General features: G+C 43.1%; 1 protein-coding gene across 1 annotated transcript; it reads right to left on the reverse strand.

The window, feature by feature from the left end:
* Window positions 1-909: 909 nt before the first annotated feature.
* Window positions 910-16,181, reverse strand: IFNGR2 (interferon gamma receptor 2). The gene is made up of 7 exons (XM_071754112.1): window positions 15,943-16,181; window positions 11,609-11,735; window positions 9,994-10,169; window positions 7,295-7,443; window positions 5,813-5,966; window positions 4,632-4,771; window positions 910-2,074 (listed from the first exon to the last, which is right to left on the reverse strand). Exons 1-7 carry the CDS (start codon window positions 16,019-16,021, stop codon window positions 1,901-1,903), a joined length of 999 nt encoding a protein of 332 aa, XP_071610213.1. The 5' UTR covers window positions 16,022-16,181; the 3' UTR covers window positions 910-1,900.
* Between the last annotated feature and the right edge of the window lie 760 nt (window positions 16,182-16,941).

The following is a 16,941-nucleotide window of genomic DNA, read 5'->3' on the forward strand; positions in this document are numbered from 1 at the left end:
ATGGCAGGTCCCAGTTAAAAAAGTTTTATTTAGAGTAGGACAAGAGATTCTGTCTGAGGTTACCTGCATGTAGGTTACCTACAAAGAAGTTTGCTTTCTTGCATGAATTTCTTGAGCATCTCTTCTGGTTTAAGAGAACTGGAGCAATAATGCTCTCTATACAGCTGCTGAGAAAAGAGACAGCTTTGAGCACATCTTTTTTGGTAGCTGATGCCGACAACTTGAGTAGTGTAAGGACCATGCAGGCATCATTCAGAATACCTCAGGGTCCATTTTTACACCACAGGTTGTTCCAGCACAGGCCAAGGTAGGCTCGTTTTAGGTAATGCCTTAGCCTGCTACAGTTGGTTTGTGAAGATAACCCTGGAGTTACTCCTAACAAGTTCTTAACTTTGGCCTATTTATGTCACAGTAAGAAATACTAAATAGCAACTCTCTCTAACAGAAATCTAGTGTAGGGCTTATTCAGGAAGGTACATGTTGTATTGCAGAATTCACAGGAGACATTTTAACTGCCTTCTTATTTATGTCCTCTGTTACATGTGTAGGTTGTTCCTTTGCAAGCCTGTGGTTCTTCATTTGTTTGCAGCACAGTATATAAAAAGAACATGGGTGAACTTAAATGCAGGTAGTATGCAGCTTGGGGCTGGCTTGAAAATTCTTACCAGATTTGGAAGTATGACTAAGTCTTCAGGTAACTATGTTGTCTTCACATGTTGCTTAAACACAAGTGATAAGTTCTGTGAGCAAACAACCTCATGAAGCTTCTGATTTTTTTTTTCTGAAGTTTCTGATTTTTCATGCTAGTCTTGCATATTCCTCTAGGAGTAGAACAGCATCACCTCAGGTAACCCACAGTTCTGAAAATGACCAGGTTCATTAACAGCTCTAAGTAATTTGAACAAGCCATTTGCAAAACAACAAGCATATATTTTTAATCAAATTGTATCAAACCCAAGGAAAAAAGTGTCAAACAATAAACCCAACCTTTTTAGTACAGAATTTGTACACTTGCTGTTTGTGCTTTATTAGAAACCTTTCAGATCCCACAGGACTGGGATGTGAGGCTTTACTTGCAGCCTTCTCACTAAGGGACTAAAAACCAGAGCCCTCCATCAACTTTTCATTTGCAGGACTAATCTGATAATGACTGATAGACATCATATACATTTTGAGGAAAATTATTTTAAAGTTTGCTTTGCTGTGAAGAATAACTGCCTCACTGCAGGTCCAGAAGATTAATTCTTCTCATGAATAGGCTGGGAGGCAGATATTAGGAGGCCTTTGCTGGTGCAGCTCCTTGCATAGGTTTGTGTTGAGTGATATATTATAAACTTTCTTTTTTTAGACTTCCATTTTTATCTGGAGGGGAGATGCTGCCACAGAAGATGGCATGTACTTAAATAATATTCAGAAAAGCACACAGATGAAGGGATATAATACAGACTGAGTGCTAACACAGACAAATAAGGCAACAAACTGGAAGATACTATAAAAGTGATTCATAGTGCAATTATTCAGTCGCTGAAAAATCCCAGGTTGTATTACATCCCCTGGTAAAGTGCCATTATTTCTCAAATCTTTATTTCAAAATCAGGTGGAAAATATAGTGGTATTAATATACCCACCTTATTTATTTAGTGTTCATTTCCCTTTTACCTTCCACCTGTCAAGTCTCTTTGGCAGAACACAGTTGCTGTTGTGGCACAGCAGAAGCCACTTAAACACAGGCTCAGTGTCCATGCTATTTATTCTCGGGAAGCAGTATCTTGCTCAGAATCTGTCAGTGCCACAGCCTGTCCACAGCCGGGTGCTGGTCCTGCCAGCAACCACAGGGGGCTGCTCCGAGGCAGAAGCTTCTGCAGATACTTAGTACAAGGCTGTCTCATCAGAGCACCACTTAAGTTACTTCACTTTCAGCTGAGATGCTGTGTGGATGAGGTTGGCTGTCTAAACTGCTGCCACAGGCTTGGCTTCCTTCTCCAAAAGACACAATGGATAAGGAATCATGGGGATCATCTTCAGCCTGATTGTCCAGCTCATCCAGAACAGGCACATTGGGGTCTTTCAAATACTGGAGAAAGCCAGAAACAACAGTTTAGGTATCTATCCATAGAAGAGATACATAAGAATTTACAGAGAAAGAGCAAGCACCATCACCTATATAGGCAACTTGCATCAGACCACATCTCACAGAGATCTGCTAAATGTGAATTCTGTTCCGGATTTCCTTAAAATTACATTGAGCAAGGAAGAAGGTAAAAATAATGGATTTCTGAGGAAATAAATAAAAAAACCCCAGTCACGTTAAGTATCCATTTAAGTGAGTTCAAGCAGCCTGCCTTTCCTATTTTTAAATAAATTTAGGCTACTGTTATTTCCACATCAGTTCAAGCAAATTCCTACTTATTAAGACAAACCACAGTGGAAAACACTTCATTATTACACTGCAGATATAGGAAGTGACAGCTTCTCTGAATCACTGATGGAGTAAACAAGATAGAAGAAGCTGGTTTGTTCAGGGTCAGGCAAGTGTCAGGCAAGATCTGCATCTTTTATTGTTACCAGAAAACTCTAGTGGGATTCTTCTCTTGTAATTGCCTCATGCTTTGACTTGCCCTCTTGCCCCCCCTTCTTCCAAAATCAGGTCATTAGCTTTACAAACAATGCATAAACAAAGGAAGAAGCATTAGGCCAGAGAGCAGGCTTCCTGTTCCTCCTGGCATACTCTCCTCGCTGCTAAGCTGATCTTGTGTTTCATGGGTGACTGGAGCCATCTACCACTCATGTGCTGAACCAAGAAAAAAGCCACAAACAAACACCTGCCATTGAAAACTTTTCCCCTGATTTAAATAAAAAAATAAATTAAAAAATATCTCAAAGACACCTTCACATCGTTAAACAGATTGATGTAGCCTGTAATTTTACTCAAAACACCTGTTCTGTGCTGTAGGAAGTGTCATAATCCAGCTGAGTGGGGACCACAGCTCAAGTCATGTCTGTAGTGGGACAAAATCAACCTTAGTTTAAATTAAGGCACCACTTTCTCTGTAATCACAGCAAGGCTAATTAGCAACAGGGTTATTTTTTCAGCTGTATTAAAACCAAATGTTTCATATGGAAACCTCCAATACACCCACTTTAGCAAATTCAAGACATAAATGAACCTCAGTTTGGTTTTGCAAGGGGAAGGTATTTCTGCAGTAGAATTGCTCCCTGTAACTTAGACGCTGAAAGCTGGAATCCTTCTGTAAAAGAAGGAAGCATGTGATGTTCCTGAAAATCTAAAAAACTACCTATGAAACTTCCTTAAAGTAACTTGTACTCTGTCCTCAGGGGATATGTTTTAAGAGAAGTCATCTCAGGATGGTTGATCCCTTTTAGAAATACAAGTTGTTTTTTTTTTTAAATCTGCTTACTTACTGTTTTGCCTTCACTGCTGATCAGTATTTTACCCAAAACCAGGTTCACCACTGTTAAAGTATCTACTTCTGCTGCAAATTTTCCACTTTAATAAAATTACTCCATAACACATGATGACAGACTGTTTTTAGAAGTCCTTTGCATGAAATGCTGTACTATTTTAGTATATTGTACAAGAGTTTTCTTTCCTACATGAAATGCTTTACTTGACACATGATACAGCTGTCTCCACTGGGCCCCATGAAATGATAGCTGGGGTGGTGTGGAGGAAGAAACTGATGTTCTCAGGACTCAGCAGAAGGCCTGGGTTCATTCACCCATATATCTACCAAAATCTGGAAAACCAGCTCCACAGGCACAGAATGCCCATAGTATAATGGGTAATTCTGACATGCAGGTAAGTACAAAGAAATACACCCCACAGAACTGCAAACAAATTCAGGCCTTTAAAAATATAGAATTCATGCTGATCAAGAACTTTTAAATCAAGAACTTTGCTTAAAAGATGACTTCCTGTTTAAATACTAAAAAGAGGAAGATGAATAAGACTGGAACAATATAATTTAGTACAGAAATGTATAAGCTACAAGAAAGAAAAAGTCCCAGGATGACTTTTTCATTTGAGTGTTGCTGAACCTACAGGAAAAAAAGAAGCCCAAGAACATTCCCATAGGTAGTCCTTAGTCTTGAAGTCAGTCCTTGCTCTTAAAACAGTAAGTGCTTGCTTTTCCTTATTAAATTTCTACTCAGAGATGCAGATCCCAAATACATGTTCTGCAGCTTGCAGAAGCTTTTTGCTTAGAGTGGTTTTGGACCTGATGACTTAGATAAGCACAGACAGATGTGAACAAGGAGTAGTCAAGGAATAGACTGGTTTTGCAATAGCATAGTAGGATTTGTATCTTAGTGCAGAAAAAAAAATAATTTGAGTAAAAGAGGTTAGATAAGCACAGACAGATGTGAACAAGGAGTAGTCAAGGAATAGACTGGTTTTGCAATAGCATAGTAGGATTTGTATCTTAGTGCAGAAAAAAAAATAATTTGAGTAAAAGAGGAATAAATTGGGTTATCTTATATGAGAAAAGTAGCAGTTTACACAAAGTCAACAATTATTGATATCTATTGCTGTTACCCATAAGCTAGCTTCACTCACTCACCACTGTCTTTTACAGGGGGAGGGGAGAAAAAAAGCAAACATCTACACATACCTCTTTAAAGTGCGATGGGATTTTTAAAGGTGGCTGAGACCAGTACTTAATTGTTTTGAGGAGTCTCCACAAAAGAGAGAAACTAACTGCTACAAGAAGTAATGCAAATATTAGTATAATGTATCCAGCTTTCGTTGCCTCTGAAAAAGAAAAAGAACACCCCACCATATACATCAAATGTAAAACAAAATAGAACAAGATAAACTTTACTATACTTGATAATTAAAGTAGAATTTCCAAGGCTAAAGATCACAATTTTGCTATAGATGCACTCTAAGCACCTGTGTTCACAAGTAGCTTGTTTTATGTGAAAGCCACCAGTTCCCATGAGCTACTTTCCCCTTATTCACACAGCCTAAGACAAGCTTCTACTTGACATACTAGAAGGGGCAACAAAGCTGAAGGAATCACTACAGGTGGGCAGAGGGCAGGTGGGGAATGCAGTCTGTCCTTCCACCCCCAAGTTGTCAGCAAGGAGCATGAAGGCCAGGGACTTCACTTTCAGAACATTTCCTTCATCAAAGGGAGCAGCACAGACTCCAGCACCACAGCTCCAGGGCTTGCAACCAAATACTCGGTCAGTGCTACGCAGGAGTAGCTCCTGTGGGGCTTCAGAAACTGTGAGTGGTTCATGCATGTTTTTCCAGTGTGTTCAAAGCATGCTGAAGATCAGCTGTGCCTGTGTGCTGGTGGTTGCATGGAGATATTCAAGAGACAAGGGACAAACTCTGTTATCTCTCGTGTCCTCTCCTCCCCTTGCCCTCTCATCTTGTACAAGAACACGGAGCTCGACATGTTAGAGAAGGTCCAAGAGGAGAAGGATGCTCCTGTCCTGCAGGAGGCAGTGGCTGAGGGAGGGGATTTGCAAGAGTAACACCATCTCCCTCATCAATGACTGCCTCTTAAGATTAAGTATTTTCTTTCTTTGCATGTTTCAAGAATGCAACACCCATAGCTGTATGAAGGAAAAGGATGAGGGGAAGAGTATAACAAAGACTCTCAATTACTGACTTAAAAAGTCCTTATTATTTTGCTATTAATTACCATTGTGAACTACTCTGAATGGTGCTCTCTTATTACTCCTGACAAATATGGGTATGAAACTGAGCAGTTACATGATCTAAACGTACGTTCTACAGTCATTCTATTATATACAAAAAACAACGAAGTCAGATTTATACCATTGGTAGTAGTTCTGCAACACACTGGGGCACTTTGCAGTCCAAGTAACTTGGCATCTAAATATGTCATCAATTCTACTTGAATTCTAAAACAATAAAGTGTTGATTCCTTTAGATCTGTGATTTTGAATAGTGAGTTGGTTGTCTTTATCTCCTGTTTAAAAGACAAAAAAAAAAAAAAACCAGCACAGGTGTTAGTGTAAAAAACAGACCTGTCTTCAACACAAATCCTCCTCCCCCACATTTAAGTTTCTCAGTCAAAAAGCACAGATTTTATTTTTTCATAATTCAGCTTTCCCAAGGAAGAGAAGCACTGCAATATCTTTCAACCTTCCTACCTGAATGCATTTGAAATGTCATTATTTTCAAATGAAATTAAACTTGACCATTTAAAAACCCATGTGTTCAGGCATGAACAGCAGAGGCAAGGTGTCCCTCATTTTATGCACAATATTTTGCAGGATACTTTGACACAGCTGCTTGTACCAGCTCAGGCAGTGAGTACAGCACAGGAAGGGGGAGGGCAAAACAAGCAAGCCATGAGAAATGCCTCCAAAATCAGAGGGAAGCTGAAGGCAGTGGAGTCCACTGAAGAGCTTCTGCCATCTTAGCTCCTTCTACCAAAGAGAAAAACAGCTGATGGGCAGTGCAAAACCTCCAAGGTCTCCACACAGCCACCAGTCTCTTGGGAATTTTTAACCCAAAAGGTGCTGGGATAACAGCCTTGGTGAAGCCTACAGAAGCACACAAATTGGTAACAAAGAGGAAGGAAGTGGAGGTAGCTTTGATTGAGTAAGGTCTTTCAGACACAATGGTTTCAATTTTTTTCTTGTTGCTTCTGTTTTTTTAACCATTTGATTTCAGAAAGATGTTCTTTCTAATCTTCTTCCTTTTTTCTTTTTTAAAAGGATAACTTAATTCCTCCCTGACAATGTTAACTTGTTAAAAAAACAAAAGTTACCATGGCCCCAGACAGCAGCATAAGCACACAATGAGACCAACACCTCTAAACTCATCAAGCTGTGTCCAACATGCTTCTAATAATTCTGCCCTAGGAACAGGTGACATCAGGTCAATGCAGCCTGTTAGTGAAGCTGCTAGAAAAAAAAAAGCTCAGCATAGGAAAGGAGGAAGGAAATTTCAGAGTTTTCCAATTTACTTAAACAAACTTGGGAATCTAAGTGACATTTCAAAGCTACCTTTGACACTCTGTAGATTGTGCAATGTGATTTAATCTTTGTTTTGTATAGAGGAAAAAAAAGATGGTTTTGAAAATTTCTTAATACATACAATACTTGTGCCAGGACCAAATTAACTTTTTTTTCAAGACACCAAATGACATTCACTGCTAGAAAAAAAAAATTACACTAGTGTTCTTCCTCCAGTTCTGCTGTTTTGTCAAGAGACACTGACTCATCTCTTAGTCACAAAGGCATTAGAAACCAACCAACCAACCAACCAAAAAAAAAAAAAAATTCTTACCTTTTTAGTAGTATTTGTTGCATTCTCCCAGTAGAACACATGATACCAAAGAATGTCACCAGCTTCAGCTCCAAAAGGGGGAGTAACATTAATGAGAAGTGAGTCAATGCTTTCAGTCACGCTGCTCACTTTAGGGGGCCCTATAGTAGCTGAAAAATAAACACAGAAAGAACAGTGAACCTCTGGGAGGCAGAACTGCAGAACCTGTCTTTGGGTTTGCTTACATATAGTTTCAACAAACATGCTAAATATTGGCAGCCTTTTCTTAAGGAATAAATTTTCTCATGTACTTAATGCATTTAAAATAACTACTTTGTTACAAATATAAGCAAAAAGACTTTAAAACATAAGTGAAAATAGTATGTATTAAAAAAAAAAGTTTTCTGTTCATTTTCTCTGGAAATTCAGTACATACTCACTAGAATGCATCTGAATTTATTGGTTGATGGTGATACAATTTTCTTCATTTTTTTTTTTCTCCTAATACCCTGCCACATATTCCACATCCTTTAAAACACACACTGCTTGGGTCAATAGATTGGGAGAGGAATAACCAGTTCCCACCTCCTTGCTTTGATGTCTCCAGCTATGCTAAGGGCTAAAGATAACTTCCTAGTGTGAAGTATTCTGAAGGCTAAATCAGGAAAGTTAAATAAAGTAGTTCCAGTCCTAATACAAAAGGCTTGTGTGATCACAGGTCATATATTGTCATTATCTGGACTTCTTTCACCAGTTAAGCTTATCAGCATTTGTAAGCTCTCCAGGATCTCAAAAAACCCCAAAACAACCTGCTCATGCAAGTATTGCAGCAGCTAAAAGCCACTTGCATACTAGAGAGAGGTATAAAGAGAGGTGACAGTAAAACTCAGTCCTTGTATGCAATCATTGCTTACTGTATTCCGAAAAAATCCAGCAGGACCTGCTCTGTCAGCTCCAAAGTAACAGAAAATTGTCCCCCGTGATCTTATTTCGGTAGAGACATTTCCATTTCCCTCTACTTCCTGTTGCTGTACAACTGCAAATGCCTTCTTGTGTGTCCTCACAGATTTCTAAAGCTCCCCTCTCAAGCAAGACAGACACAAACATTTAAGGAAGACAACAGCCTAATATGGTAGCTGCTGATCTTGGTGTCCAGGAACTGATTGCGAAAGCAGACACAAGAATGATCACAGAACATTCCTCTTTCCTCAAAGAATCACAGAATCATCCGGGTTGGAAATGACCTCTGAGATCATCAAGTCCAACCCTTGATCCACTGCCATTGTGGTTACCAGACCATGGCACTGAGTGCCACATTCAGTCTCTTCTTAAAAACCTCCAGGGACGGAGAATCCACCACCTCCCTGGGCAGCCCGTTCCAATGCCTGATCACCCCCTCTGTAAAGAATTTAATCCTAATACCCAACCTAAACCTCCCCTGGCAGAGCTTAAGTCCATGCCCTCTTGTCTTACTGATGGCTGCCTGGGAGAAGAGACCGACCCTCCCCCTCCCCCCTGGCTACCCCCTCCTTTCAGGGAGTTGTAGAGAGTGATGAGGTCTCCCCTGAGCCTCCTCTTCTCCAGACTGAACACCCCCAGCTCCCTCAGCCCTTCTTCTCAGGACTTGTGCTGGATCCCTTCACCAGCCTGGTTGCCCTCCTTTGGACCTGCTCCAGCACCTCAATCTCCTTCCTGAACTGAGGGGCCCAGAACTGGACACAGGACTCGAGGTGTGGCCTCACCAGCCCTGAGTACAGGGGCAGAATCCCTTCCCTGGACCTGCTGGCCACGCTGTTCCTGATACAGGCCAGGATGTTCCTTAAAGTAACAGACACACACAAACATCTGTCCCACACTGAACCTCACACCTTTGTCTAGTATCCCCTTTAACCCTGTGCCTTCCTAACTCCCAAAGAATCCCATTCTCAAAAAAATTCCACATCACAAGCTATGGATATGTCAGTTCTAATCTTCAACAGAGGATTTGAGAAGTTCCTCATCCCCACACTCTTTACTACTAGAGAAGATCCAATATTTAGAACTGTAATCACCAGGGAAATTTTAATCCTCTGTGCAGCATGGACCAACACTGCTCTTCACAAGGTATGGGATAACTAGAACTAAAAAGTTAATAAATCCCTTCCTGTTTCGTTATAACTTCAGAGGTATTTTTTAACTCAACATTTACTTTCTTCTAATCCTGAAACCAATCACAGCAAAGGAAAGGGCAGATCTTATGAAGAACAGCAACGTGCTCCTTCAAACATTTAGCAGGATTTAAAGTGTGCCTTTACCCCTCTACACTGTTCAGCACATTTTACATTTATTAGAAAGGAGATCTGTTCAATAGAAACAAATCAAGGGGATGTATGTGTGCATGCAGCAGTGATAACTGGGGAAATAAGGAAAATGGAAAACTCTCTAACATAACAAACACTGTAGTTCATATGAGGCTTAACCACCCAAGGCAACTCCCTTGTTTCTCTTTTGATACCTGTGGAAACCAGTGCTCAGCTAACCCCACTGCAGAGGAATGAAGTATCAAATTCCCAGTGTCACACCTCAGCCTCGCAGCCTTCGTTAGCCAAACACCTAGAATTCTCTCACTTGGCTTTTGCACATAGTACAGTCAAAAAAGCCTAGAACAGGCAACAATTTTTTTTCCCGCCGAAGAAATCTCCTTCAAGAGAGAGACACTGAAATCATAAATAGCACTTAACTGTTTTTCTCTGCCACAAATGGATCTGTTTCCACCCAGTCAGAAGTCACTGGCCCTAGCTCAGCCCTCACACGCAGAACAACAGTCCAGCGCCGCTCCCTAAGTGTCCAGGGCAAGCTGCACTCAGTCTGGGTGATACGGGTGCAGTTCATCTCATCCCACTCATTAAAGGCCCCACTGCAATGCAAAATGAAAGCATCAATGCAAGAGCACAATTACTGAAAATAAAATCCCTCCCACTTGGATAATTTTTGTAACAACAGAATATGTTACAAAACTACCATTTTCATGTGGGTTTAATTCCAGAGCACTTTCGGCACCTGCACCTCCTCAGTAGCTGGGGAAAAATCAAAATAAGTGAGGGAGAAGCTGAAATTACACAGGAAACTACTCAACATTCCTGGGTGCTCTCCAGCTCTTCAGTCGTTGCTCAGTTTAGTGGAAATATCACAGGCTAAGGTGGTCTTCAGAAGCTAATTTCACATACATTACAGAATCACAGAATGGGTTCGATGGGAAGGGACCTTACAAATCACCAAGTTCCAATCCCCCTGCATGAACAGAGACACCTCCCACCAGACCAGGTTGGCCAAAACCCCATCCAACCTGGCCTTGAGCACTGCCAGGGAGGGGGCAGCCACAGCGTCTTTGGGCAGCCTGTGCCAGTGTCTCACCACCCTCATGGTGAAGCATTTCTTCCTGATGTCTGACCTATATCTACCCTCTTCCACTTCAGAACCATTACCCCTTGCCCTATCACTCCATGTCCTGTGATGAGTGAAAGAGGGAAAACATCCTGACAGGATTAACTCCTCTAAGGAGAGTAGATCAGGCCAAGCTGTATGTGTGAATTTACTTTATGTAGAATTAAAACTTGTGATATCTTTGTATTCATAACTAGTAGAATTCAGGGTTAAACTGAGAAAAGAAGTGAACAAAGCAGCTGAGACAGGTCAAGACCCAAAAAGGATTAACTTTTGTCTTGGAGATAGTTAGAAGTATAAATCTTGGCACCGCCAAGATTAGCTAGGCACTGGGGGAGTGTAAACATCTGCAGGGAAGACAGGTGAGGCTGCCATTACCAGCAGATAAGGGGAAGATAATTGCAAGGGTCCAATTAACAAGAGGATGAAGTCATTGAAAGCAAGAAAAGTAAAAAGTTCAACCCTGAGGAAGACTTCGTTACTTCATCTGAAGACCCTCAAAGACCCCGAAACATATCCCCAAAAGACGATTCTGCCCAGACTCCGCCTGTTATGGATATTATGATTACCTGTTGCTATCCCATGAATATGTATGTAAGGATGATGTAACCTCCCCTTTTTAATGTATAAATACCCTAACTCTTTCCCTTAACCCTTGGAACTCTTTGTCCAGCGAGAGCTGGGGGTTCCCCGGATCCGTAAATAAATACCTTTGCTGTTTAAAGGCTTAAAACTCTGTCTCTAAACAGTTTTATTAGGCCTTTTGGGCTTCATGAGCATGTATAAAGAGCATCTGTAATAGATAACTCATTCTTTTATTTGCTTGTTAATATTTAGCCTTTTTTCTTCAACCATTTGTGTTACTGAATTAGAACAAGATGAGTTTTGTTGGTTTTCTATCTATTTACTTACGTTTTAAAATTGACTGTATATAACACCAAGCCTCTGTCCACTTTAACAGGAGACCACCTCAGTGAACTACGAAAGTTATAGGAATGAACCATCACATCCTTTGGTGCCGGTAAGTGGGGAGAAGATTCTAAAGTAAGAAAAGGAATAAAAATCACTGTGAAATAATTTACAGTAACTACCTTTCAGTCTCCACATTCCATTACTATATATTATATTTTTCACTGCTTTGCAGACAAAAACGTTCTTCCCTCTGTTTCTAGGTCCACTAGCAACAATATGTTGCAGCCTCTGCTGTCCACAAAGCACCGAATTGCAACTTCCTGCTTTTACTTATTCCATACAGAGCATAGCACTGAAATACTGAGCACAGCACAAAACAGTAACCACCCAGTTCCCCAGGAAGCTATAAATTAACATCCGCTGCCACTTGTCATGACAAAAGCTCATCTATTTCAATTGTCTGCATCACGCATTTTACTGTGTTAACTACTGTGTTAACTACTCTGCGTTTTTCCCCAATACCTGTTAATTTCTTTGAAAATACAGAGGTCACTTCACTGAAACTTTCCAGAAAAGAGGTAAACAAACAAACAAAAAAAGCCATTCACAAACACATAGTGCACTGTTCCACTTTCAAGTCTTAAGTTTTGTCAGCTTTGAAACCAATTTCACAATATAGTAAAGGGCAGCAACTTCTGTTAGAGAAAGGTTTTCCTTCTACACTTGACTTGTAACTGTCTGTGTAGTGATTCTCTTACACCACTAAACACACTGGGTCAACAGGTCCTAAGCTCAAAGACAACCATGATATGACATGATATGGTAGGTTTTCAATTTTTAATTCTTAAAGATGATAGTCTTCCAAGATACGCTTTGTTTATTTTTGCATAATTAAGATCAGACCATCAAACACTTAAGCAAAATTCTGGCCCCAGCCTTCTTTGGGAGTAGGAGGATAAAATTTGGGTTTTTTTTTTTAAATTTTTTATTTCTATGTGTGGTTTTATTACATAGCACAGACAGCACACTGATGCTGACACCTCTGTCAGGTGCCAGGTTTTTAGCATCCTCCATGTAGAGAGGACACAAATCTTCTTAGAGTTGCATTAAATCCCAAGTCCAAAACACAAAATAGCTAGTTAAGCTTTCAAGGTTTTAGTTAGCTATGTTACTAGTTTCTTAAGCTCTCGAGTTGTGCTCTTTAAGTAAATACACACTGCTTTAGGATATAAATAGTTTATTCAGCATTGCAAACCTGTTGGAGAATCCTTTCAAATGATACCTACACTATGAATCTCCTGCATATTTTAGAGGCCACCAAGTAACTCTTTCTTCATTCAAGAGTAGTTTTCACTTTCTAGTCATACAGAATCCTATCTTGTACTCTCACTGCTGGTCTGGTACATGGTAAGGTATCTCACACCATCAGTAATCTGTGCACTCAGACATCCACTACAAACTCAAACTTAAGAAATTCAAGAAAGCTGTCAGAATGAAACAGCACTAGCTTTTTTTTTTCCCCCTTTCTTCTTTACTCCTCTCTTCCTCTTAAAAAAAGAACAAAACCAACAGTAAAAGCCAGTGGATGAGAGCAGCTGGTTCCTTTACTCCTCAGTCAAGACTGCACACTGATTATTTTGCCATCAGCATTCACAAATAATTTTCCCTATGAGCTTCAAAAACTCTGAAAAAAATGATCAAATCTATGGCTCTGTAGTTGAACATCAAGATGCTGGGTGCCACAGGGCACTTACTACTGTGCTGGTGAGCTGTTTCCATGTCTCAGTAAAGGAATGCATTCATGTATTGGGTTAGGTATCTCAACAGGAAAGTTACTTAATTTTCTGAAATCACACACTGAGTTCTGTAACAATCATTAGTTTCCAAGACTCAGAGTTTAAAAACGCACTTTTTAGAAAAAACAGCATCTGCCAAGTACTGCTCAGATTGTTTTTTCCTGATTCAGGGACTTCCTGACCCTTCAAGCCACAAGTCAAAGCTTTCACATAGCAGAGTGTGAAGCCACAAAGTAACAGTGAGTGAAAGTGGCTCAGGTTGGCCCAGCCATCCATCTTACAACCTCCGTTCCTGCTCCGGAATGATTTTTGAACCCTTCCCCTGCACATCAGCCTGAGAACACACCATCTTTCTAAACTGGCAAGAAGGAAATCTTGGGGTTTTTTTGGATAGACTTCTGCTATTCTGGTGTACTCCGTTGCCTTACACTGTCAGACAAGCACCAAAGCTGACAAAAGCAAATAGGAGAAGTGTGTAGCCAGGTATAGAAAGGTGAGAACAGCTGGCTATTCTTTTGGCACAGATTTTAACATGTTGCATCTCCTTTTGCAACAGAAGAAACACAGCACATTGTGCCAAGGGTGTGTGCAGAGGGGAAGGAGGCCCTAGGCAGATGCCAAACACAAAAACCAAAAGAACACCCTGGGAAAACTCACTGCTCTGGATGGAACGGAACTTGGCAACACTCACTGTAGAAAATTCCACCTCCCTTGCCTCAGCCCATACGTGGACAATTGGACTCTCAAATCCAGCCTCAGACTGTAGGTGTGAAAATGGCTGCTGGCCCCAAACAGCTGGAGAGCCCCACAGAGGTCTCACCAGTGCCAGGCTGGGCTGCCAGGCCTCAACAAACAGAAGGAAATTTGAAAGCAGATGTGGTGAAGTCACGGAGGTACTTGTGTGCCTCAATAAAGGTCATGCCCCACTCTGGACATGTCACAGCCGCCCTTCTGGATGAGCTGGGATATTGTGCTGAAGCCAGGATTGTTCTAGTGAGTGACAGCTCTGTAGCATCCCAAAATGAGTAAGTGATTCAAAACAGCCACTTTGACAAACAGGATGTGGGAATGCAGATTTCTTTGCTTCATTCAAGCCAGTAAGTGTGCTTACAAGACTGTGAGCTAATTTGAGGAGTATCTGTTTATCTGAGATAGCACAGAGGTTGTGAGATCATTATGGCCTGACATCTACAGTGACAAGACCTCACAATAAGGTTTTATGGCCTAGCAACTACTGCACCAGGACCAGAAAATGTATTATTGTGACTGCCAGAACGGAGCTAAAGCTCCACTACCCGAGGTTATGTTAAAAAAGCTGGAGGCAAGACTTCATAGACAGAGACTATATAAACAAAACCAGAGGAGAGGTTTGCATCTGTAGTGGACATGGGCTCTTTGCTCCCATCCCCTCTTCCTTAGTTATGGAGCAACCTCAGCCAGCGTGTGACTCATGCTAAAACTCAACTGAGTCACAGATAAAAGTAACAGGCTTGAAACACTTGACTGAATGTGTGACTACCATCCCAGGGCCACAACACGATGCCAAGTTTGTTGCTGAATACAAAGGTGGTGGTATCTTTTCTATCCCCTTTCTTCATCTCTCTCTCTCTTTTTCTGTTTCTAAGCTTATTTTTGGCACACAAGGGTAACATGGTTTCTAATTTTGCTGACTTTTACGGGGTGTAACCCGTTGCATCGAGATTGATACCGCTGTGTGTTTTTTGACAAGCTTTATCACCTCAATTTCAAGTAAAGCTGTGTTTTGTTTCAACCTCCTGAGTAATTGCGGTAACCCCCGAGTACCGCAGAGAAAATTAAAGAGGTTAACTTTGCCCTTGGGGCTGTTAAAGCAAATTAACTTTGCCCGTAACCGCTGAGTGGGACGGGTCGGGTCGGAACCTTACCCTCGCCCGCCTGAGAAGGGCCGGGACAGGGCAAGCTCAGCCCCGACCTAAGAGCAAACCCACCCCCCCCCCGCCCCATTTATAGCAAAGCGTTTACACGGAACTCAAAAACGTAGCCGCCAATTCACAAACATTCAGCAGCGGTGACTCATGTACAGCCGACGAAGCGCTGCAGACACCTCAGTGACTTACACGATACCAAATCCCCCCCGAAGGCTGAACCCCTGCGGGTTTGTAGCCGCTCGCTGACAGAGGTGGCCCCGCTGTAGGGCGCGGCTGCCCCGCACAGACGGCCTTGGGGCAGGGACGCCATTCGGGGTCAGCCCAAAGGACGGCGGATTGCCTCAGGAGCTGCAACCCCACGGTCAGCAGCAGCAGCAGCATGGGGAACCAGGACTTGTCCTCCTTCAGACTGCCGGGCGCGGTGAAGAAAGGGTGAAATCCTCCACTGCCACCCTCTTCCCCCGCTCCGACACCCGCCGGGGCTGCTCCAGGGGACGTAAAGCACAGCGCAGCTCTCTCAGCCAGCCCCCTCCGAGGTCGCCCTTGGCCCCTCAGGCTACCACCGCTCCCCCGGCCCGATCCCACGCCACCGACCACGACCGCAGTGATACCCGCTTCCCCCCGCACCAACCTGCGCCCGAGGCCCGGACCCAGCCGAGGAGGAGAAGGAGGAAGAGACGAAGGGAGAGGAGCGGCGCCCGACACGCCATGGCCCCGCCGCCCGGCCCAGCCGGTGGCGGAGGCTGCTAGCCGGTCCCTGAGAAGCGGGGCCGGCGGCGTTCCGACCTAACGGGGCTGCCTCACGCTTGCATCCCACCCCGCTGCAAGCGAGGAACGGGAGGCTGTGGGCATCCTGCCTGCGCTCCGCCTCCAGGGAGCCAGGGCCCACCTTCGGCCCCGCCTGCAGGCCGCGGAGCGCCGTGGTGGCTCCGTGCCCAGCCGCCCCGGACGGGCTGTGGGGGCGCCATTTCCTCAGGGCTGAGCGCAGCCTGGGGTTAGGGCTGGGAGAGCCTCGGTGCCGTGGCCTCTCCGTACGGGGTGCGGGGAAAGGCCCCGCAGCCACGGCCGCATGCGGTGAGGGGGCAGAGGGCCGCCTGTGCGTTTATGACTGATGTGAGAAAGTCTCTCCATTCAGTGGTTAAAGTTCCCCATCTTTCTCTGGCTCCATCTCTAGGGTAACACCAACCCGTGGTTAAGCCTAACCACGGACCTTTACCTGGTGCTCTTGGTTACACTGTATTGCAATTAAAAAAGCCAGGCAGAGAGGGACCTGGGAGTCTGGATTGACAGGAAGCTGAACATGAGCCAGCAGTGTGCCCAGGCAGCCAAGAAGGCCAATGGCATCCTGGCCTGTATCAGGAACAGCGTGGCCAGCAGGTCCAAGGAAGGGATTCTGCCCCTGTACTCAGTGCTGGTGAGGCCACACCTCAAGTCCTGTGTCCAGTTCTGGGCCCCTCAGTTCAAGAAGGATATCGAGGTCCTGGAGCAGGTCCAAAGGAGGGCAACCAGGCTGGTGAAAGGACTTGAGCAGACCCTATGAAGAGAGGCTGAGGGAGCTGGGGCTGTTCAGCCTGGAGAAGAGGAGGCTCAGGGGAGACCTCATCACTCCCTACAACTCCCTGAAAGGAGG

The sequence above is a fragment of the Heliangelus exortis genome, chromosome 1 (assembly GCF_036169615.1).
Source record: "Heliangelus exortis chromosome 1, bHelExo1.hap1, whole genome shotgun sequence".
NCBI lineage: Eukaryota > Metazoa > Chordata > Aves > Apodiformes > Trochilidae > Heliangelus > Heliangelus exortis.

Coding starts and splice junctions, on each gene's coding strand:
- IFNGR2 (XM_071754112.1), bottom strand. CDS start 16,021: ATGGCGTGTCGGGCGCCGCTCCTCTCCCTTCGTCTCTTCCTCCTTCTC. Junction 7,444..9,993: donor ATTTGTGGCAGAGAAAAACA/GTTAAGTGCTAT, acceptor TTTATTTTTCAG/CTACTATAGGGCCCCCTAAA. Junction 5,967..7,294: donor CAACAAATACTACTAAAAAG/GTAAGAATTTTT, acceptor TCTTTTAAACAG/GAGATAAAGACAACCAACTC.